The sequence below is a fragment of the Pipistrellus kuhlii genome, unplaced genomic scaffold (assembly GCF_014108245.1).
Source record: "Pipistrellus kuhlii isolate mPipKuh1 unplaced genomic scaffold, mPipKuh1.p scaffold_m20_p_18, whole genome shotgun sequence".
Classification (NCBI taxonomy): Eukaryota; Metazoa; Chordata; class Mammalia; order Chiroptera; family Vespertilionidae; genus Pipistrellus; species Pipistrellus kuhlii.
Window position 1 is genome coordinate 15,174,667 of NW_023425493.1, and position 24,672 is coordinate 15,199,338.

General features: G+C 35.2%; 1 protein-coding gene across 5 annotated transcripts; it reads left to right on the forward strand.

Annotated features, from left to right (window-relative positions):
- Positions 1 to 60: 60 nt before the first annotated feature.
- Positions 61 to 21,758, forward strand: TRMT1L (tRNA methyltransferase 1 like). Of its 5 annotated transcripts, none has more exons than XM_036442291.2 (15): positions 61 to 79; positions 3,698 to 3,808; positions 5,189 to 5,302; positions 6,635 to 6,699; positions 8,429 to 8,558; positions 9,420 to 9,543; positions 10,561 to 10,640; positions 13,273 to 13,522; positions 13,931 to 14,143; positions 15,421 to 15,611; positions 16,986 to 17,064; positions 18,771 to 18,937; positions 19,827 to 19,889; positions 21,148 to 21,274; positions 21,380 to 21,758. In XM_036442291.2, exons 4-15 carry the CDS (start codon positions 6,643 to 6,645, stop codon positions 21,630 to 21,632), a joined length of 1,734 nt encoding a protein of 577 aa, XP_036298184.1. In that variant the 5' UTR covers positions 61 to 79; positions 3,698 to 3,808; positions 5,189 to 5,302; positions 6,635 to 6,642; the 3' UTR covers positions 21,633 to 21,758. The 5 variants fall into 5 exon arrangements, with proteins under 5 accessions (XP_036298184.1, XP_036298183.1, XP_036298180.1 ...); XM_036442287.2 differs by lacking the exon at positions 61 to 79 and adding an exon at positions 93 to 585; XM_045583146.1 differs by lacking the exon at positions 61 to 79 and adding an exon at positions 745 to 763.
- The last annotated feature ends 2,914 nt before the right edge of the window (positions 21,759 to 24,672 follow it).

Here is a 24,672-nt window from a genome sequence, read left to right on the forward strand (position 1 = left end):
GACGTCTGGAACGGGCACGCACAGTGGAAACAGAATGCTCTTACCTCATTGGTCGCCGCCCCCAATTCGCGTCTGCGCAGTGAGGGGCGGCGTCGTAACGCCTCGGGGCGGGGAGGAGGGGGGAAAGGGGAAGCGGATAGAACCGTGAACCGCTGCCTCTGGGTTTTAACTCTCCTGCAGACAGGCATTGGTTGCTGGTTCTTCCTCTTTTGTCTATTGCTCGGGTCCCCGCCTTCTCCCCGAGCTCCCCTCCTCCCCCGCCCTCCTCGGATTCAGCCCTCTGGGCATCCAAGCCCGTTTTCCGATCCCGCCGCCGTTGAGCTCACGCCTGGTCCCCGCGCGCACGGGTCTGGCCCACGGAGACGGTAACTATGGAGAATATGGCGGAGGAGGAGCAGGAGGAGGTGGTGGTGGTGGCTCCGGCCCAGGTCCCGACCTCGGCCCCGGACTCGGCTCGGGTCCCAGCTCCGGCGGCCCCGGACTCGGCTCCGACTCCGGCCTCGACTCCAGCCCCAGCCCCCGCCCTGGCGCCGGCGCCGGCCCTGTCCCCGTCCCCAGCCTCTGGCCCCGACGAGGCTGAAAACAGTAAGTGCAGGAGGCCCCGGTCTTCTCTGCTGCAGGAGCGAGAGAGGGCGTCTTGCTGGGGGAGGCCCTTCTTCCCCGGGGGTGGCTTTCATGGGAGAGGAAGGTGTATAGCGGGTCGGCAAACGGGTACAGAATGGAGAAGGCAATGCCCACCCACCTCGAGGACATTGCGATGAAGGTTATGTGTGTGTTTGGGGGGGGGGGGGGGGGAAGAGGTGCTGCAACATGAGTTTGAGGGCTTCGTTAAAGGGGGTCTTTTTTTTTTTCTAGTACAAAAATAGGAAGGGACACCTAATCTGGTAGTTTCTCTGAGCTTTCGTCACGGGGTCCTTTAAAAATGTGACACAGTAACCGAGGCAACCCTTGTGTTTATGGTAGCAGATCCTAGCTGCCAAGATTTAGAAACCGTTGCTCTCACCTAGGTTCTATGTCTGGAGACACACACACACACACACACACACACACACGATGGGTTTTTCTCATTTTTTCTACCGCAGTTTGCTCCCCAAAAGAATTTGAGAATGATGAGTGGGTGAATGGTCTACTAAATGATAGAGGTCTTCCCTCAGACACAAGTACCAATGGAGTTTTGTATTTCATCTACATCACAAGTCAGCTGTTGAAAATGATAGCCCATAGAATTGTTTGCGCTTCTGAATGTACTTGCATGTTTTCTGAGTGGTGATTTATTGGACCATAGAGGGCAAAGGTAGGTCCTCCTCATCATAAGGTCAGAGATAGGTCTAGGTGCAAAAGAAGGCCAGTTGTATGATGGTAGAGGGCAGAGGGGGTTCACTGAGTAGTCTCCCTCAGCAGGTGTGGGTTACAGCTTTAGGAAATGCATGTTACACATATGTAACAACTGAGAAGTTTGAAATGCCTTAGAAATATGTACGTTTAACCACATTTTAAAAGTTTTCTCTAGATGGTCTAGTTAGTCCTTAGATGTCAGTCATAAGTAGGCAAGATGAAGATGGCATATCTGAAATAGAACTGAAAGTTGAGGGAAAAGTAACAGAAGAAGTTGTAAACAAAACTCCTAGCATCTGATTTAATAAGAAGTTTATCTCTTGACTTCTGGATTATTAATGTGTTCCAGAAAGGGTGAGTAGACTTAAGCACAGATTGCCTGATACCTACTGTCTTGAACCAGAGAGTGACGTCAGAGATGCACATAAGCATGTCATGAAGCTTTAAACAGATCTCTGGGAGTTTTCATTAGTAGACCATAGGATTTTCCATTCGCTCTTCGAACTTACCAGGCTCCTTCCTTTTATTTTGTACTATTTAGTAGTTAGGATGATTTTTAAAAGCACATCTTTATATAGATACAGACCTTTGAACCATGGAAGCCAAAAGCCTTTATGATTACAAATGTTTCTCATTAAAAAATACAGTAAAAATTTTGTTTTTTAATAAATTTGAGAAGGAATGGCTGATAGTACTGTATTAAATTCCAAAATTATAGGCTCGGTGCTACTGCATCCAAAAAGCGATTTTTAAAAGTTATTTAACAGACTTCAGTGCCTGCTGTATGCAAGTCACTTAGCCATTACAAAGATGAATAAGGCCTCCCCCTGCCTTACTGCTTACTGATGGGGGGGGGGGGATTGCACCAAAGGGTAAACAGGCGCTGGGAGTGACGCTCAGAGAGGACAGCATTGTCAAGAATAAAATTTCAAAGGCTGATGGTTCTAAATTGTATAACCTAATTATATAATGAATATTAGTCTATGGCTTATCCTATCATCTCTTGTCTCATTGAGGATCTTTCCCTAAAAGTTATCACCTCCTAGCCTTGTATATTCAGGCCCCTACTTTGTAAACATTCTCTTTTAAAATTTAGAAGTATGTAATTTGAAGGATGTGTAATATTTGAAAAACCTGAAAGTGTGTTTCTGGAACTGGGTTTTGATTGTTTTTCTTCTCATTTTCAATTTTTTTCCCTTAGGCTTTCTTCCTCATGTTCATAGTTTCACCTAACAAAAGAACGTTTGATTATGTCCATTCAGAATCCCTCCAGAACTCCAAAAACTAAACTGCCTACTGGACTGTACTATATGAATGCCAGTAGTATATCAAACACACTATGTCAAGAACTAAATTTCTTCTTTCTTTTCCTCTTCCTCTATGCCATAAGCATTTTCTTCTTCCTTTATTGGTTAATGGTACCAGTATTCTCAACCAGTATTCAAGCAGTAAACTTGAAATATTATTGAATAGAATCATTCTTGAGTTTACTCTTCAGTCTTACTTTACACCCACATCCCAAGTTTGTTGCTTCTTTTTTTTAATTCATTTTTTTACCTTCTATTCTGTACCTATCTCTCACCTCAGTTATTGATCCATCCTTGGTACTATAGTCAGAGATATCCTCCTGAAACACAGTCAAATTGTGTCATTCACTTTCTCAAAAACCTGCAAAGACAGCATTGCCTAAAGAAAAAAGGTAAAACTAACTTGCATGGAATTTATGCCTTTTATGATCTGTACTACAATACATTTAGCTTGTATTTTTCTACCAACTCCATCTAGCCAGGTGTGGGATAGAAGTGGCTGTATTTTTTATACCACATTCCTTTGTCCATGGGATTACTTAAGTTTATAAGGCCAGCCACCAATCTGACTGAATTCTGTTCATATCTTAATGCCACTTCTTAAGTAAAGATATTGTCAGAGGCTCTTGTTGGAATTAATTGCCCCTTCCTCAGTATGTCCACCTTCTATTTACCCCAACTATTCATTTCATTCTGCCTTGTGTTATAGTTAGTAGTTAATCTCTCCTACCCGATTGAAAGTTCTTTGAAGATAGGAAACATGGCTTATGTTTCTTCAGTGTTTTGTACAGAATAGAAACATTTCTTTAGAATCTTATGGAATAATTAAGTACATTTTAAAGCTGTCAGGTTGCATAAATGTAGTTTTATCCCATGACTGCATTCTGAGGCACACTTGTCATTTTATAAACTGAGTTCCAGCAGTATTCCTCACCTAAATATTAGGGCATTATGCTACAGGAAATAAATTGTCAAACACTAAGTGAAATAATAAAAATGTAACTGGAATATAGATTGTTAAAAGATAATTTTCTAATTTTTAAATTTTCTTTCAGAGAGACACATCTCAATTCAGAGGCAGCTTGCTGATCTAGAGAAGTTAGCTTTTGTAACTGAAGGGGATTTTGACTCTTCTAGTTCATTGAACTCAGATCATCTTGATGCAGGTATTTCCATGTTTGTATGTGTGTATGTTTTCTTAATTTCTAATTTGTTATCTTTCAATGCATGAAATATTTGCTAGAAATAGACTTGTATATTCTATTGAACTAGAGCAGCAGTAAGTATTTTTATGCATGAAACTGATAGTCATCTCTATGCAGAGGTTCTGTGTGATCAGTTACTTCACAATTCAGGGAAATTACAGTCTCATCTTATATAATAAAAGCATAGTATGCAAATTGTCCCCTAATCCAGGAGTTCCCCTGGGAGTTTGACCAGGGACGGGGCCAGTCTGGGGAAAGGAGGGAGTACCCAGCAGGCGGAAGCCACTAGGGACCTTATCAGTGCCCGAAGGGTGTGTGTATCCTATGTGTATTTCTATTGCATTCAGCTATGAGTAACAAAAAAAATTGCCTTAAAAAATATGGAGGCTTACATTCTCTCATGTAAAATAAGTATCAAGATAAGCAATCCAGGGCTGATACGAGAGTTCCACGACACTGTCAATGCCCTAAGCTCCTCTCTTTCTGATTTGCCCTCCTTAGTGCTTGGATTCCATCCTTAAGATCAACTCCTGGTGTTTTGAAGTAGGCCCAGTATTAAAAAAATAAACTGTATCTATACTGGCAGTGTGCTATATGTGAAAGGTATTCGTTGGATTAAAATTTATTAAGTGGGTATTAACTGTTTCTGTATATTTTTATTGCTTTAAATTTGAACTTAAGGTTTTAATTCTTTGATATACTATCAATGTTTTCATTTGAGATACATTTCTAATTAAATAAGACTTTTATTTTGATAATACAAAATCTTTTCAAGGAGGTACTAATAAAGAAGGAAGATCTCACAAATTCAATAGTAGGGTACAGTGTTTCTAATCATGGCCTCTAGTCTCAGAATACCAATCATGTCAAACTCCTTTGAGTTTTTTCTTCCACTTTTCTAACTCCACATGATAACTGTTTTTGTTGCTGCCACAGCAGAATGCCACAGCAGCTACTTACTCTCTCTGCCCAGCTCCTGCCCCTCTGGGGGTGTGACAGCTGCTGCCTTTTCCCCTGTTCAAAGTACAGAGTGACTCTGCCCGGCATTTTGGCTGGAAGAATGTATAGGTTATCATTCTTCATCCTTTCTGTTCTCAGTGGCAGTAAGGATAGCAGCCAGCCACAGAGAGGGGAGTTTTAGGGTAAAAATCACTGACCCTGTGCTAACACAATTTTTGTTAACTACCTGCTGAAACAGGGGTGATGTCTTACTGAAGTTTAGAGAGACATTAAGTAAGAAGTGGGGTGCGGCTGCGGTCCTCCGTTACTTTTTTTGTAACTGAATTGAAGCATTACTTGGTAGTAATGTCTGTGCCTTATTGGTTCTTTTTTCTTTATCAGGAAATAAACAGGCTTGTCCATTATGTCCGAAGGAAAAATTTAGAGCTTGTAATAGCCATAAGCTTCGTCGGCACCTTCAAAATTTACATTGGAAAGTGTCAGTTGAATTTGAAGGTTAGTATTTTTTGTGCTTACTAAAAAGTGATATAAATGAAATTCAAAATTTGATACCAGTTTTAAAATTTTATAGTGAACTTAAGTATTTTAAGTTTAAAAATTTGAGGGATTCACCAAGAAACTAGAAACACCAATCAGAAAGGATATATGCACCCCTATGTTCATAGCAGCTCAATCTACAATAGCTAGAATCTGGAAACAGCCTAGGTGCCCATCAGCAGATGATTGGATCAAAAAACTATGGTACATCTACACAATGGAATACTATGCTGCCATAAAAAAGAAGGAATTCTCATCATTTGCAGTAACCTGGATAGAACTAGAGAACATCATGCTGAGTGAAATAAGCCAGTCAATGAAAGAGAAATACCACATGGCCTCACTCATTTATGGATAATAAAGAACATTATAAACTGACAAACCAAAACTCAGACATAAAGACAGTAAAGCAACAAGCAGACTGTAAAATTACAGCTGGGAGAATAGGGAGATCTGGGGGAGATAAGAGATCAACCGAAGGACTTGTATACATGCATATAAGTACAACCAATGGACACAAAACTCTGGGGAGGGAGGGTATGTATGGGAGGGGGGGCAATGTTAAAATATGTACACAGATAATAGTTTAATAAAAAAACCAAAAAACGCTATGGTGTATGTATACTAAACTGAGATATTATTCGGGCCACGGGAAAAAAAAAAAGATATCCTGTCATTTTGACAACATGGATGGAACTTGAAGTGAAATAAATCAGATAAAGATTTTAAAAAAAAAATAGTAATAAAAATAAAAATTTGAGGGATTCAAATCCTTCTTTTTATTAATGTGTTTATTAATAAAATACCATGTTGCTTTCTAGGCAATAGCAATATATGACACAAGTAGTTTTTTTGGCAATCATTTATTAAGCATCTGTTATATACTATGTACTCTGCTTGGCCCCAGGGTTCCACATTTTAGACAGTGTCATAAATGAAGAAAGTGTCTGTGTAGCGCAAATTAGCATAAGGCAGAGAAAATGAAGCCTAAGAAAAAGTCAAGTGGCAGAGAATAGATGATAAGATTGAGTTCTAAGGAAGCTAAGTGGCTAATCCAAGATAACAGAGATAGTCTTGGCAGAACCAGAATTCACACTTGGATCTCCCATTTTTGTTTTTATATTGTACCATATGTAATAGGTAAACTAAGGCCATCTCATTTAGGTAAATTAATTATTGATATTAAAAATTCAAAAATAATCTATTATTCTTATAAAATTTGCCAATAATTTTGTGAAAATTGAATTTTTAATGAACAGTGATATGACAACCATCCATTCTTAATTCTAGGTTACAGAATGTGCATCTGCCACTTACCTTGTCGACCAGTGAAACCAAATATTATTGGAGAACAGGTAATCAGATTTATTTTTTAATTTAGCCTCTTTAAAGTAAGTGCAATTTTTACTTGCTTTAAAACTAAAATGTTCATATTCAGCAATGAGGTTTACTTTAAGATTTTGTATCTGAGTGTTTTCAGATCATCATATTGGAAAAAATATAAAATGCATGAAAAAAAGGGTTGCTGTATTAAAACTTTTATAGTTTTAATTTCAATCAGATATATTGCTGTCTTGTGTTCAAAAGGAAAATTATTTACTAATTTTAGAATGAAGAATTAAATAGAAAGTAAGTTTAAAAAAAAAATCTTGATTATAGAATAAGAGCCTTCAATTTCTGTGATTTAATAAATGCATTGATTTAATCTCACCATCCTTCCTGTGTGCTTCCAAAGGACAGAATAAAAAACATTCTGAAGTACTTGATAACTTTTTAAAAAAGTAAATATGTTCATTTTTAGAATAGATTTGTACTTTGGAGAATAAAAATTATAAAGTATTTTGGTGACTAAATATTAGCTTATTATTAATTTTTCTTTTGGATCACTAAAAACTATAAAGTGCTGGTGAAAAAATAACATTTGTTGTTGTTTTTTGGTGTGTGGTTTTTTTTAATCCTTATTGTTGAAAATATTTTTTAAAATCATTTTTTAAGCAGTAGTCAGAAGAGTGCTTGTCCATGAGATATTTTGAATATGATAACCACAGTACCATAAGGAATCTTTTGCAATGTTCTTGAATATCCTCAACTTGCTCTATGATCCCAAGTAAATAGGAGGTAGACACAGCAAAAGTAGGCGCGCCATTGGAGTAGTCTTTTGGTCCTCAGCTATGTGAGAAATAAAAAAAGTGAGAATTTTTTATTTGGAAAAATAGACTTCTCATTAATTTTCAGAAATTTTGAAAGCTGGTTACTAAGTGTAGTTATCATTAAACATTAAATTAGCCCTAAAATTGGCTCAGTGGATACAGCGACAGCCTGCAGGCTAAAGGGTCCAGGGTTCGATTCCCGTCAAGGACACAATCCCCAGTACAGGACGTGCAGGGGACAGCTGATTAATGATTCTCTGTCATCATTGATGTTTATATCTCTCTCTCCCTCTCCCTTCCTCTCTGTTTTTAAATAAAAACATTTAAAAAAAATTAAATTATATAAACTTAAAAGTGAATAAATTATATTAAAAACAAAGGTAATGAATTCTCAAAGCTCACTACTGCTTAATTATCTTACTGCATTTTTCTATTATCTATGCTCTTATGGTAATTAATATAAAATCTACATGGTAGCAATGCTGTCTTTTCCCAAATACATGTTCAGTGATGTCACATTGGTAACTTAAAGTTTGTCACAATTATAGCTTGAAATTAAAGAGTATATTTTCTTGATATTATAGAGTATTTATATTACAGAAAGCTGCAAACTCTACAAAATAGAACTTTATTTTCCTGGTGAGACAGTTAAACATCTACCAGCACACTGCTGCCAATATTATACCATTTGTAAGTGCTATTTATAGAAAAGAGGATACAGTTATTTGTTAGTTAGAATGAATGGGAAAATCTTATAAATTAAAGTTGTAGCCTAATGTAAAATTAAATTGAAAAGTATATGTCACATGGCAAAATTAATACTGTCTTCTATACCATTAAACCCAAGGCATATAAATTTACAACCTTGAATAAATTTCTATTTCATTGTCTTAGTAACTTATTTATGTATTGAATTAAATACTCTATTTGATAGATATCCAATAAAATGGGCGCCCATTATCATTGTATCATTTGTTCAGCAACAATCACCAGAAGGACTGATATGCTAGGACATGTTAGGCGTCATGTGAATAAAGGAGAGACTAAATCCAGGTATATTGCTGGTAAGTTGAGCAATCTTATTAACACGTTAGTAAATAAATCCTTAAATAATGGTCCAATTATTCCCTCAGCCTGGCCAGCGATTGGGCTGATCAGAGCCATCTCATGGAAGGTTGACTGTGGTTGTGTACTGACCATCAGGGGGCAGCTGTGTTGAGTGCCTCCTGGTGGTCAGTGTGCATCATAGCTACCAACTAGTCATCCAGTCATAATGGTTGCTTAGGCTTTTATATATAGAGATGTGTCTCATTTCTTAAATATGTAAAACGTACACTCAAATACATCACCATTTCATTTGGTTTTATAGCTAAATTATTCAAATATATAGCAAATGTAGAATTTTCCCCTTTACTTTATATCTGTTTAATGTAATTTGTGATTTAAATCATAATTATGAGAAAGTGTTCTGAAATCTAGCATGTTCAGGAAATTCAATGATTTTTTTCTCATGTTGGCTAATGAAATGTAATCATACAAAGACACTACTTTTCTAACAATTATCCCACAGTAACATCTTTAGCAGCCAACCCATGTAAATGTAATATAGTATTTGATGAGGAATAAAGGTATTTTAGGATTCTATGCTATCTTAGGTTGATTGTTCTTTCTTTTGCTTTTTTGTTTGTTTTTAGGTTGATTGCTCTTAACTAGGTATCATTATTGGTCTAGGCAGTTATGATTTTGAGTTGGTAAATTTCAATTCAGTAAATACTACTCTTTTTCAGAGTCAGTGGAATAGATCAGTTTTTAACACAACTAATTACATTAACACATTATTATAAAGGAAAAGTATTTTTAAGCATATATTGTTTTAGATAGTTAATATTATTTTGTGTTTAACTAGAAATCTTTTTTCATCTTAGCTTCTGCTGCTAAACCACCTACTGAAATTTTGAAAGAGGTAGACACAGATGTACAAGTTTGTCCTAACTACTCTGTACCTCAGAAAACAGATTCCTATTTTAATCCCAAAATGAAACTAAATCGGTAAGCTAAATTGAGAAAAGAGTTATGGGGTGTTTCAATTCATTACAAATATACCCTCTCTTAATCTTTATGTTCCAATGCAGCGATTTTCATCTTGTATGCCCCAAGAGGCACACTGATGTGCCACAAGAATTAAAACATGCAGTACCTGTTTAATCAGGGGCACTGATCTCTTTTCCCTTAGGTAGGGGTGTCGAACTCAATCAGAGAAGGGGCCAAAATCTAAAATCCAGCCTAAATCACGGGCCGAATGGTTTACTGAACAGTCATAAACTGTCATTGTGATGGAAACGCAGCGGAGTGCAGTGATGACAGCGCGGTGCGGGCCACATTGCAAGGCCTGGCGGGACGGATTTGGCCCGCGGGCTTTGTGTTTGACACATGTGCCTTAGAGTGTCAAATAAAATGCACAATAATAGCCTCCAGTGTGAATGAATCAAAATGACGCTTTTTGTCCGATCAGCAAAAATTTTTGGTTGCCACAGAATTTTAATAAATATTATATGTGTGCTATGAGATGAAAACGGATGAAAATTGCTGGCCTAATGTGTTGAAATTTAAATCTAGGTATAGAATGAAAATCATCTATCTTAGCATCTTAGCATTTTCTCAGAATGATTATTTTCTCTCTCTCTTTCTCTCTCTCTCTCTCTCTCTCTCTCTCTCTCTGTTTTTTTTTTTTTTGCCAGATCAATTTCTTCCTCACTGAGTAAAGTAGACCTAACTTTATATAATTAATGAACAATGCTTTTGTGGGCAAATTTTGTTTATAAAACTTTCATTTATAAAATTTGCTTATAAAATCATTTTTTCACAGTGAATGTAAATAGAACCCAGTTGATTCATAGTTTTAATTTCACAAACTTCTCGTTCTTATACTATTAAGTAGGGAATATGTTATTAGGCCTTTTTTTTTTTCAAATAGGATTGTCACTACTATTATTAAATAAATTAAAAACTATAATGGTGAAGCCATGGTAGAGGAAAGTCATTTCAGATCATTATACTTTCTTCTAGGCAGCTAATATTCTGTACTTTGGCTGCTCTGGCTGAGGAGAGAAAACCTTTGGAATGTCTGGATGCCTTTGGAGCCACTGGTGAGTAATGAAGCTGTTTTGGAATCCAGCTTAATTAGCTTTGTACAGTATCTTTTCTTAGAAGGTGTATGTGGATATCATAGAATATTTTGATATAAAAAATTGAAGATCCAAACGCCTAGCGTTTGACTCAGTGGATAGAGTGTCGGCTTGTGGACCAAAGGGTCCCAGGTTCGATTCCGGGCATTGGCACGTATTTCAGCCTGAGCCCTGGTCAGGGCGCATGCAGGAGGCAACCAATCAATGTGTTTCTATCCCATCGATATTTCTGTCTTTCCCTCTCTCTTCCAATCTCTTTAAAAATCAATGGAAAAATATCCTCAGATAAGGACTAAAAAATTATAATAAAATAAAAAATAATTGAAGATCCAAGGTATAATTTTTTTATTGTGGAAAAATTTCTAAAATATAAAAAAGAGAAGGATATAATAAATGAATCCCTTTGTATCTATCATTTCACAAATTATCAACTCACGCTCAGTCTTGTAACTATCCCATGCACTTATCTCAGACCTCATGTCCCCATCCTCCATCCCATTTTGAAACAAATCATAAATGTCTCATTTCATCTGTAAACATTTGTTAGATCTCTAAAAGATAAGGACTTCTAAAAAATATAGCCATATCATTATCACACCTTAAAAAATTAAGAATAATTCTTTAATTAAATGTTTAGATATGCCCAACTATTTTTTTAATCAAATCGGATTCCAGACAAAGACTTTATTTCAATTGTTTAACATGTCTCCTAAGTATGTCATCAACATATATCTCTATCGTGTACGTATATGAGATAATTACTTGAGATACATCCTTGTCCTGTTCCTGATCTTAAGGGAAAAACTTTCAACTTTTCACCATTAAGTATGATGTTAACTGTGAGCTTATCATATATGGCCTTTGAGGTATATTCCCTCTATCCTTGCTTTATTGAGAATTTTATCATAAATCAATGTTGAATTTTGCTAAATGCCTTTCCTGCACTATTAAGATATTCATGATTTTTATCTTTCATTTGTTAATGTGTATTACATTGCCTGATTTTTGGATGTTGAACCAGCCTTGCATCACTGGAATAAATCCTACTTGATTACGGTGTTTGACCAGTGTAGTGTTGAATTTAGTTGGCTAATAATTTTGTTGAGAATTTTGCATCTATGTTCATCAGGAATATTGGCCTGTAATTTTCTTTCCTTGTGGCATACTGTACCTGATTTTGGCATGGGGGTATTGCTGGCCTCATAAAGCAATGATTGATAGGCATTTCTTATTGCCATTTTGTTGTTTTCCAGTTGTTTTTATAGTTCCTCTTTCATCATCTCTTGTTCTTTCATCATCTCTTGTTCTCTTCCTTTGTGGTTTGATGACTTTGTTTAGTGACATGTTTATATTCCTTTTTCTTTACCTTTTGTGTATTTACTGTAACTTTTTGCTTTGTGGTTACCATGAAGCTTTATCTGTAACAACCTATTTTAAGCCGAAACGGTTTGGCTCAGTGGATAGAGCGTCGGCCTGCGGACTGAAAGGTCCCAGGTTCGATTCCGGTCAAGGGCATGTACCTTGGTTGCGGGCACATCCCCGGTAGGGGGTGTGCAAGAGGCAGCTGATCGATGATTCTCTCTCATTGATGTTTCTGACTCTCTATCCTCGCTCTTTCTCTCTGTGAAAAATCAATAAAATATATATTTTTTAAAAACCTATTTTAAGTTGATAACAATTTAAGTTTTATTCCATTATAAAGTGCAACATTATTACTGTCCCCCAATCTACTTTTTGTTTTTTGGGGGTTTTTTTTGTTTGTTTTTTTTTTTAATATATTTTATTGATTTTACACAGAGAGGAATTGAGAGGGACAGAGAGTTAGAAACGTCGATGAGAGAGAAACATCGACCAGCTGCCTCTTGCACACCCCCCACTGGGGATGTGCCCGCAACCAAGGTACATGCCCTTGACCAGAATCGAACCCGGGACCTTTCAGTCCGCAGGCCGACGCTCTATCCACTGAGCCAAACCGGTCCCGGCTACTTTTTGTTTTTGATGTCACATTTTACATTTTCATCATATATATCCCTTAACTCAGGCGTCCTCAAACTTTTTAAAGTGGGGGCCAGATCACGGTCCCTCAGAGAGCTGGAGGGCCGGACTATATGAACTACTAATTCCTACTGTAACACCTCGGCTGCGCTCACTGCCCAAAAAACCTGGCGGGCCGGATCAGACTCGGCCGTAGTTTGAAGACGCCTGCCTTAACTCATTATTACAATTATAGTTATTTTTACTACTATTGTGTTTTAACCTTCAGACTAGCTTTATAATTAGTTTCCTTTACTATATAATTATATTTCCAGTGAGATTTAACCTTTCATGTGTTTTCTTGTTACTAATTAGATATTTTATTTGAACTGGGATCATAGAAAAATTTTGTAAGAAATACTAATGAAAATCTGTAAGACTTTTTTTTGTTTGATAACTTTTTTTCAGAGGCTTTGTAGTAAGAAAGTAGAAAAAAAATTATGAAAATACTAAGATTTTGAAACAACTTATAGAATTATATTCTGTATTATTGTTATACTACTTTTATTTTGTAATTGTTACAATTTAAAAACATATTTTCTTTCCCATTTCTCCTAAGGGATAATGGGATTACAATGGGCAAAACATCTTGGAAATGCAGTCAAGGTTACAATTAATGACTTGAATGAAAACTCGGTGACCTTAATTCAGGAAAACTGCCATTTAAACAAATTGAAAGTGGTGGTGGACAATAAGGAAAAAGAAGAGGATGATGATATTCTTGAAGAAGGAGAGGAAAATCTTGGTAATATTAAGGTGACCAAAATGGATGCCAATGTACTGATGCATTTGAGATCTTTTGATTTCATGTAAGTGAAAAAAAAATTGCTGTGTCACTTTCTGAAATTGTCTGGAATTTCTTTTTTGCGGGAAGGCGGACAATATAAAAATTAAGAAAGTTTGTTTTTGCTTTTTGTTTATTTCAATTAATACCGTTTTGTTTTTAGCATTGGTCTAAGGAATGCAATAAGAACATTTCCAGCACTTGAAATAAAATGCCTGGGCATGACAGTTTTCCTTTAATTCAGATTTATTTTTATTTACCTAGCATAGCATATGGTCAATTTTATTACTTTGAAAACAGAATTATGTAGTATTTTAAAAAAATTTATAAAGTTCTTCTGAACACATGGGATTTTATTGTTAGAAATAATGACAATCATATAATTTTTGTTACCAATGATTTTAAATAATGTCTACATCCTTTCTCACTTTAGACATCTAGACCCTTTTGGAACATCCGTGAACTATCTAGATTCTGCATTCAGAAACATAAGAAACCTTGGCATAGTATCAGTGACGTCTACAGATATCAGTTCCTTATATGCCAAGGCACAGCATGTTGCCCGGCGGCACTACGGCTGCAACATCGTCCGAACTGAGTATTACAAGGAATTAGCAGCCAGAATTGTGGTAGCAGCAGTGGCAAGGTACCGAATTGCCAACAGTGTAACACCTAATGTTTGGGCATCTGTTAAAAAAAGATTCAAGAAGTGCTTCTCTCATTTTTTAAAATATGCACAAAATGCAAATTCTCTATTTCATATTTTCGTTTTGTGATCTTACGTTGTATCTTTTAAAATTTGATTTGAAAGCTTGTGTTTAAAATAGTCAGTTTACTCTCCAATTAAAAATATGAAAATAACGTAGTAAGAAAGATAAAATGAAAGTTAATTTTAAGTCAGTTATTTCAACAATGTAGGGTAGATGAGAGGATAGTATAATGAAAAGGGAAGGCAGATTGTTTTTAGATTTAGAAACAATCATTGTTTTATGTTTGTCTAATCTTTATTTAAACAAATAATTTGCAAAATGATGGCTTATAACCTGATTATGCAGAATGAACTTGCCTACAAAAAAAAGCTGTCTTATCTAGATTTCTAAACATTTGAAGAACGGAATAGTTTTTGGAGCACCTCTTTTGTTCAGAATCTTATGCTATATAAATGGACAATGCAAATATAGATAGCAAATATAGATAATAATCAGTTAGCTCAATTACTGGCCTAAGGACTAATTTCACAGCATTTAGATTGAAATTTTACCTTAGCATAAATAGATTATTAGACTTCATAAATGTTAAGGGTTATTCCTAATTAATTGAAAACTGATGTTCAGTTTATACATGCCCATCACCTTCTTAAAAATGTTTATAACACTAACAAATTCAAATTTATATATATATATGGGCCAAGTTTAGTGTGTAACTGCGAAGAAAAGTAAGTACATAAGTGGTGCATCAAGTAGAATTTAATTCAGAAGTGTATAAATTCATAGTAGCAAGGACTCTGCCTATTCACTTTCCCTGAATATTTAGCTTACTACCCTACATATAGTTAGTATTCAGTAAGCATTGTTTGGAAGAAGCTTTTATAGAAAGAATAGATAAAAAGGCAGAAAAGTGGTGGTGATGACAAAGAAAGTGACATTGAAAACCAGGACCTATAATCCTATTCAGCGGCTGTCATAAAGGAAAATGTCTTAATTACTGAAGACTCTGGAAAGCATCCTTTATTTACTGTATTTCATTTTGTGTAAGAGTTATAGCAATTATCTTTTAAAAGTATGCTGCCAAGAATTGAACTTTCCTTTTGATTGATTTTCCCTTTACTTTCCCATAATTGACTGTCCAGGTTAGTATATTATAAATATAATGTCAAAGAAAAATGAGAAGTGCGCAAAATAACTTAATTTTTTTTCCCCCCAGAGCTGCAGCTCGATGTAACAAAGGCATCGAAGTACTGTTTGCAGTGGCTCTGGAACATTTTGTCTTGGTGGTTGTGAGAGTTTTGAGGGGGCCTACTTCTGCAGATGAAACAGCCAAGAAGATACAGTATCTGATACATTGTCAGTGGTGCGAAGAGAGAATTTTTCAGAAGGATGGTAATATGGTAGAAGGTAATTCAAGTCTCTTTTGACTGTATACTGTGTCTAATTAATTTAATCTTTATTGTTGAAAGTATTACCTATTTCCCCCTAATTGACACAATAAATTGTGTTCATGTATAAGCCTCCAATAAATAAGCCTTTATCACATCCCTAATTGTACATATTGTCCTTTGATTTTTAAAGATGACAGTGATAACTTTATTTCCTATCCTGGATTGCCTTTCATCAACAGAAAAGAAATTTGTGTGAGTTTATTTACTGGTGCTATACGATTTACGCTCCTTAGCTCTGTCCTCTTCCATTGAAACATCTAGAAATAATTTACTTTCCACTGTCACTAATTTTAGAAACATAAGTTAGGATTACCCCTCTATTTCTTGCTGAATATAAAAGCCATCAGTTATAAAACTCATTCAATAAACATTTATTGAGACTCTACTATTTGCCAGGCCTGGGAACCAAGGAAAATGATTTGGCTTTTGCCCTCATAAAGGTGTTTCTATTTTTGCTTTTCCAGGATATAGAAATAGTTGCCCTAGGGAAAAGTGACAGAGCCTTTAAGTAAATCTAAAATAAGATCTCACTCTTTGTATTACCATTATGATAACATTGATATCAGATAGCGAGAAGCTAAAGACCTATGTCCCTACCACTATAGCCTTGAGTTCTGGATATCTCCAAGACTGATTGATCAGATCCAGCCATTCCAAGGAAGTGCATGATCCATCTAGGAACAGCCTGGGTGAAATTTGTTGCAGAGAGTCTGACTTAAAGTGACTATTCTGGACCTTAAGTGAACTGAAAAAGTTCATGCTAGAATATTGCCCCATCTCGGAAACTACCTCCCCAATTTCCTTGTGATTTTATCAGGCCGCATTGCTCTTTAAACTGAATTAGATTCTTCTAGCCTATATTTTGGGGCTGATTATGAATCAGGTCTAGGGAACAGGATAATTCTTTTCTTTCCAATTTTAGAAGAGTTATTATGAGAAATGTCTTTATTTTGATGGGATGGCAGTTGTATGGATATATATATTTGTCAAAGTTCATTAACCTCTCCATATAAAATGTACACATTTTATTGCATGTATATTTTACCCCAATCAGTTGATTTTAAGATACAGATATCTTGTGGACTTTGTAAGACCTTCTCCTACTTACTTTCAGGTATTAACTAAAAGATCTCTAATCTGATTGACATGGATTTCTATATTCTGCTTTAAGCTTTAATCCTCTGATCTATATAATTGAGATTTTATCAAAATACTTAGCACAAAATCTGGCACATAGAAGATTCTCAGTATATAGTAGCTGCAGATTATTATAACAATTACTACTATGTATCTGTTATTTCTGCTTTGATTTCTTTTAATCTTTTCACAGAAAACCCGTATAGACAGCTGCCCTGTAACTGTCATGGAAGCATGCCTGGAAAAACAGCAATAGAACTTGGGCCTCTTTGGTATGTGTGCCAAAGAATAATAACATATTCAGAATTGATTTATATATTGATTTTGTTTGCTGTCTTTTGATGATGTGAGGTAAAAGACAAGCAAATTTTGATTAAAATTTTTAAAGTCTAGGCAAATAATTATGACTTTTCCCCCTATGAACCTGAGGTGTTTGCTGTTTTCAGATTTTTTTATAACATGATTCCCCCAAGTTAATGACAGTGCTAAAAGGCAGTAGAATTAAAGAGAAGTCTGGCTGTTCTGCGAACTAAATTCATTTCTGAATAGTAAGAATTAGGCTTTTTTATTTTTATTTGATAATTATAGAACTCTAGGGTGTGGTTATAAAGTGATCACAATAACTTTTTATAGAAGAGTCAACTAATATAAAAAGACTTTGAGGAATTAATTTTAAGAAGGGCATATGCAAATAAATGCCTTTTGTTTTAGTTGTTTAGATGGGACACAGTTGCAAATTTTTAATGTATGTGTGCTTTTGTACACAGAAATTTCTAACAACATTGTGACAAGAATCATTGCAGATATGTACCTCATTAATTTACAAGGTCAAGGTTTAGCCACCTACTAAACTTAAAAATTAACACAAATGGTAAATATGTTTGTGCTGATGCACATTTTTAAACCTTTTTTCACATCTAGCTAACTTCTTTATTTTTCACTTTTTTATTTAATTTATTGGAGTGATATTGGTTAATTAATTATATAGGTTTCAGGTGTACAGTTCAATAATACATCGTTTGTATGTTATATTGCGTGTTTACCACTCCATCTTTAGCCTTTGTTAACACCCTTAGATTAAGAATGATCTAGTCAGTCTTCCCTCTGGTACTCTCTTACCTATGTCATCTGCTACATGTTGATCCTAATCACTGACCTCAGAACTGGGGAAATGAATTAACAGCCTGCTGGATCCAGAAGGAAGGTCTAGCCCAAGTCCTACATTTTACAGATGAGAAAATGAGGACCACTTGCTTTAAATGCTGGCTGAAACTGAACTCCAAAACTTGGCAGCTCAGGCAGGGCAAGAACTTGGGTTCTCTCTCTCCCAGGACTGAGTTCTCATGCCTCTGATTTCCTCCCTCAAAGCCATCATCCTATCTTTACTCTCATCCAGAATCTCTTCCTCTTTCCCCACTTCTTTGAAGTCTCTCTTTAAATGCTTCAACCCAATTACTTCTAAATTCCCTTTTAGTAAACCTACATTGATTGCTCTTTTGACACTTAAAATCATGTATTCGCTAACCCTGGTAATAATAGCTACCATTCATTAAGTATATACTTTGTTCTAGAGATTTTATGCATGCCATCTCATTTAATTCCATAAACACTTAGAATATTTACTGTTACAGGAATATGCATTGTTAAAACTTCTGCATTATATTACACCCGTGTCTAAATTTATAGGCTTAACATTGTATTTTATACTTCGGTGTATATTTCACTATATGTAACACGGGGTATAGATATTGAGGGTTGATTTACTATGAATGAAATTTCCTTGACTAACACTAGTTTGAAGAACTAACATGATAAAAAGGAATGAAGAAACAGAAAATAAACAATTTTAAGTTAAATCATAAATTCTTATTAATCTAGTATTTAATCAATCATATAACTAATTATATATCTTATTTAAGACAACATTTCTCTCAAACCCAATTCTCTATATCTTCTTGGGAATTTTTTGTTTTTTTAGGTCAAGCTCTCTCTTCAATACTGGATTTCTCAAAAGAATGCTATTTGAATCTCTTCACCATGGTTTAGATGACATTCAGCCCCTAATAAAGACATTAATCTTTGAGTCAGAGTGTAATCCTCAAAGTCAGTTTTCAGTTCATTCACCTTCAAATCTCACCAAGCAAGGTAACCAATTCAACACTAGTTTACTAGCTTACAAATTACCGAAATACTCTATCTTTTTAAACTTGATTTGATATTATAATCAATAGCAGTATAGCCAAAACCGGTTTGGCTAAGTGGATAGAGCGTCAGCCTGCAGACTCAAGGGTCCCAGGTTCGATTCCGATTAAGGGCATGAACCTTGGTTGCGGGCATATCCCCAGTGGGGGGTGTGCAGGAAGGAGGCAGCTGATCGATGTTTCTCTCATCGATGTTTCTAACTCTCTATTCCTCTCTCTTCTTCTCTGTAAAAAATCAATTAAAATATTTAAAAAAAAAAAGCAGTATAAGTGTTTTTAAATCCCCCCTAATGAGTCTGGTCATAATCTGCTTAATTTTTATTTTTAATTGCATATTTCAGGTTTATATTCAGCACCTGAAATAATTATTTTATTAAGATAAAAGTATGTATTTTTATAATTTTAGTACATTAAAAGTACTGTCTTTTGTGATTTTATTACACTTACCTGCTTTTTAAAAAGAGAAACCTTAAGGAATTTTGAGTGGTATAGCCATTGAGACACAGAAACTAAGATACACACTTATCACTCAATAAAACGACTTTTTTTTCTATTTTCTTTTTAGTATAAATAGGCTTTTGTCCTTTTGATCTGGCCATTGACCTAAGGGTGGGCCTATTAGACATCCTAGCATTTATCATCATAAGTCATTAGACGCAGCATTTGTTGTAGAGGATTTAAAATGTAATTCTTACCCTGTTTTGCCATAGAAACTATATATTCGGAAAAGCCATGTGGATATAATTTAGTAATAAGCTTTTATTTAAACTTTGAATTGTTACTTGCTAACATCCTGTAAAATATTTTATGATTCCCATTTGTTTTTATTTTAGAAGAATGTGGTATATCTATTAAAACTACAGATGATACCACAACAGATAATTACATTGCACAAGGTATGTATGTATATATGTGTTTGAATATGTACATATGTATGTATCAGTGCAAAAGGACAGCAAAAGAGTAGGAAGAGATTTCTTTGGTAGTCTATTTCACAGTGCATTTTTTTATTGTACTGACAACCTAATTATCTGGCATTTACACAATTCAAAATTTCTATGAACATGTACTGTGTTCATAGTTCTAATATATAATGCATCCCTTTGAAAGAACTGTATTATCTTGAAAGAACCAAGTGAATCAAAAGAAGATCAAATTGTTTGATAGAGTTGATTAAATTTTATTCTTTTAAACTTTTTCATCACCATATGATGCATAACAATTCCTTTGATTAACCAGAAGATCTATTCTCTAGCCATAAGAATTTATTGTATGGCCTTTCTTATAATTTGGGATGTATACATACTTAATTTCTCTTCCGGAGGTAAGAAAAAGGCAGTATGGTATATGGTAATGAGCAATTATCTTTTAAGAGCATCACTTTGCTTCTTTATGTTGTTTGTTGTATAACCTTGGGCAGGCTATTCATTGAAAACCTAATTATCAATTTTTGGCATTCGGTAGAGAGTACAAGTACAAAAATGGAAGGGCATTATCCCCAGGATAATATAATATACTCTAGGGGGGTAAAGATTTACACACAGAAAAGACCTATACATATGAAACAATCAAAGAACTTAATCAAACTCTGAGTAGTATTGATAGTAAAGAAGTCTGTGAGATGATTGGCCCAGAATTCAAATAGCTTTCCTCAGGAGATGAAAATAGAATTGAGGCTTGAAATTCAAGAAGGTAGAAAGTAAGTTCTGAATCGCAAATAGTTAAATATTAAAATTACATCAATTGCAGAAACCGGTTTGGCTCAATGGATAGAGCGTCGGCTTGGGGACTGAAGGGACCCGGGTTCGATTCCGGTCAAGGGCATGTACCTTAGTTGCGGACATATCCGCAGTGGGGGGTGTGCAAGAGGCAGCTGATCGATGACTTTCTCTCATCGATGTTTCTAGCTCTCTATCTCTCTCCCTTCCTCTCTGTACAAAAACAATAAAATCTTTTTTAAAAATTGCATCAATTAAGGATAGTGGAAATGAAAATATCTTATTCTTGCAATGAGTTCTCTCTTAAGAATTAAGACTGGGTAGGTTGAAATGGTGTGTGTAGAGGATTTAGACTTGAGAAAGCATAGAGTTATAAAAGTATTTGGTTTGTAATTTTTAAGAGAATGCTAATTTTGTGTGTATTTGTGTGTCTCAGGAAAAAGAAAATGTACTGAAGCAATCACCAATTTAGCCAAAAAACAAAAGACTGATGCCAGTGCTGAACATCCTCCCTTTTATTACAACATCCACAGGCACAGCATTAAAGGGATGAATATGCCAAAGTAAGATAGCCAGTCAATGGCAATGTGTATATTTTATAATTTAATGACACTGTGGTTTAAATAAAATTATAACCTCATTTTTTTTTTTTCCTTTTCTTGCTGCAGATTAAAAAAGTTTCTGTGCTATCTTTCTCAAGCAGGCTTTAGAGTGAGCCGAACTCATTTTGACCCAATGGGTGTCCGTACAGATGCACCTCTGATGCAGTTTAAATCTATCCTTTTAAAGTACAGCACCCCCACCTACACTGGAGGACAGTCAGAGGGCCACGTCCAGTCTACATCAGAAGACACAGTAGCTGACAGGGTTGAAATGTCAGTGAATGAAAAAGCAGAAGCAAGCAGTTGCAGAAGATGGTAAAAGTAGTATTCCCATACATCTGTATAGATTGTCTGCCTAATACTTCTTCATACCAACTGTAGTTTTTTTTATTCTTTCAATTCAGTGGTGTAAAAATAAAAAACAGTGCTGTTTTCATCTTAAAAAGTAGCAGTTTCTAACTTAACTGATTTGGGAGTTAGGCTTTCCAAGTTTTTCTTAAAGAAAACTTAAAATTGTAATGAAAACATTTCATGTGAAGCCAAGTTTATGACTGAGATCACCTACTATTTAATAACTCAGAAAATTCTCACATGCAAAGTGTTGGAATTTTATGTGTGTCACGTAAGTCACACCTCTGCATAAGTTGATGCTGAATAGAATAGGAAGAACACTGTCCTTTCAGGTCATTAATATATTTCACAATCATGAAGTTAAAATACATTTCTGATTTTAAGAAATCACCTCTCCCACATTAATCTTTTAATTTTTAGTTTTTGAGAAATTAAATACTTATCTGAGATAGAAATCCATTTTTTCTAAGTTTAAGGTCTAGATGACTACACTGGAGAGTAATTGTTTGTCAAAATAGAGACGACAGTTCCAATTATAATAATTGTTCATAAGCACTGAGATTTTGTTATAAATTGGGTGATCTCAAGTGCCTCAGTTTACTGCATGTACAGTATTCATTCACTTGGTTGTGCTACCTCAGATGTAAAACTTACAAAGTTATAAAGTGAGACACTTGTTTTGGGGGTGTTTTTTGCTTTGTTTTGTTTTTTAATTTGTGAGGTTTTTTTTGTTTGGTTGGTTGTGTCTTTTTTTTGTGTATATTGCTGATTTTTTGTATAAAGTAGACCAGGCTAACATAATTAAGAAAATTAGTTGAAACAAAAATCTTCTTTTCCGTTAATATTGTTCTTCATTTGAATATGAGTTTCAATGAAAGGATTTAGTTTAAAGTTCGGATTTTTGTCTCAAGGATCTAATCCATATTTACCCTAAAGTATTTGTTAAAGGAAGTAACTTTTTATAAGCATGAAGCTTGGAGGATGAAAGGGGAGAAATAACTGAAAGTTTGTAATACATTGCATAAGAAAAAAGCACTCCAGTGACATAAACAAAAATCCAGGGAAAATCTTTGTGTTATTACAGCATAGTTCTGGAGGATTTTTTCCCCCCTTCGATTAATGGAATCATACATTTTGGTAAAATAAAGGAATATGTGAAGTGCATTTGTTTCTGTTATGACCATAATAAAACTATAATTCTTGCCAGTTACAATTAAACTCACAAATCAGCACAAAAAGAAATGGTATTACTTTTTTGTTTGTATAAAGATAAAAATTACTAAAAATAAAAAATAAAAATTACTATAAATCCAAAGGCAAATCAGCACTTGGACCATCTGAGTTAGTGTATGTTGTTGAATATCAGTTTCAAATTTTGCTAAATGCTTAGCGTAACATTTTGATGAATGATGAATAATTTTACATCAGGAGCCTAATTTGATATAAAATATGCAAATAATTTATTTAAAATATTTATATTAACTTCACTACTTGGTAGGAAGTAGTTTGGAACTACATCAACCTAAAGAGGAAATCCTTTTAAATTCCATCTAATTCTACATTAGCACCTTGTTTGCATAACAATAATTTGGAACATAAAGTCAGCTCTATCACTCCTTTAAAATTCGGTAAACACAAGAAACTAGTTCTTATAGTGTGTTGGCTCTGCTAATTGCTTATGGTAATACTCTAACCATAGACTCAGGAAATGGGAGAAGTAATGTGAAGGGTTTGGGTGCCACTGTGGTGGATTTTGGTTAAAACTTCATTACTCACTGGAGAATAGTTTGCAGAAATGAGACTAAGACCAGGTGTTAGTAATTTCTAAAAGTCTAGGGATTTCTTTCCTTGGTGCAAAAATAGCTGCTCTGGTAAACGGCCACAGACTTTGGAGAAGGCTAAGAAGAACATGCCTAATACAAACTTATAGGAGTCCTTTCTCAATGGACATTTGAAATGTGAATTATATCCTGGGAAACGGATAAGGGATCTTAACTTCTATAGTAGCTGTAGTGATCTGCAGTTTTCAGTTTTAGATAAATCCAATGGACCATTTTGGTCCTTTGGCTCATATGATCAATTAGCCAAGGCCAAAAAGTCCTCTCAGACTATATAAAGCTCTTCAGGGTGTTAGTTCTCTTCTCACCATGGCATTTCTCAATGATGGCCAAGAGAGTTGCTCCAATCACAAAATCAATCCAACATTCCCCCTTCTAAGTCTTTGATTTCTTCTCTGTAATGTATCAGGGAATTTTCACACCTCACCTCCAATTTAGATGAGGCTCTGCTAGCAGAGTCAAAATTTCAACCAACTGAACAGAACCACTCCCAGCTATTCAAACTGACGTCCTCTCTAGTGTAAGTGTACCCATACTGATAATTTGACCCAATTTAAGATTATGTTCCTTACTTTAAGATCTAACATACTCGGAATCTATTTCCACAGGTATTCTTCATAAATCATCAGTATACAGGACCAAAAAAGCATTCTTTCAAGAGGTACTTTGTACTTGTCCCCAGAACATGCTGGGATCTGAAGATAAGGAGGGATTGTAGGGATAAAGCAGATGGGATGTTTTTTGCCAGGTAACTAACTCCATGAAGGGTTCATCCACCAAAACAGGAAACATCCATTTTAAGTGAGGTTCAGTGGAGTAAAGGATTTACAAAACAAATTCAGCCAAATCTTAACAAAATTCTTACTTCAGTTCTCAGAATGCAACGCTCCAGGCGAAATGTCTTAATATCTTTAATTTTTGAGAATTTGCTTCATATAGAAATCTTGGTTCACTGCCTTTTCAATACTTTCATTCATTACCTCCATGACTTCTCATGAGATCGAGTGATTAATCTTAAGAAAAATCCCTTGTATGCAATGGGTCACTTTTCTCTTGCTGTTTCCAAGAGTTTCTCTGTCATTTAGCATTTGTTCAACTTCTTAGATGTAGATTGTTTTTCACCAAATTTTGAAAATCGAGGCATTTCTTCAAATACATAAAGTGCCCCTT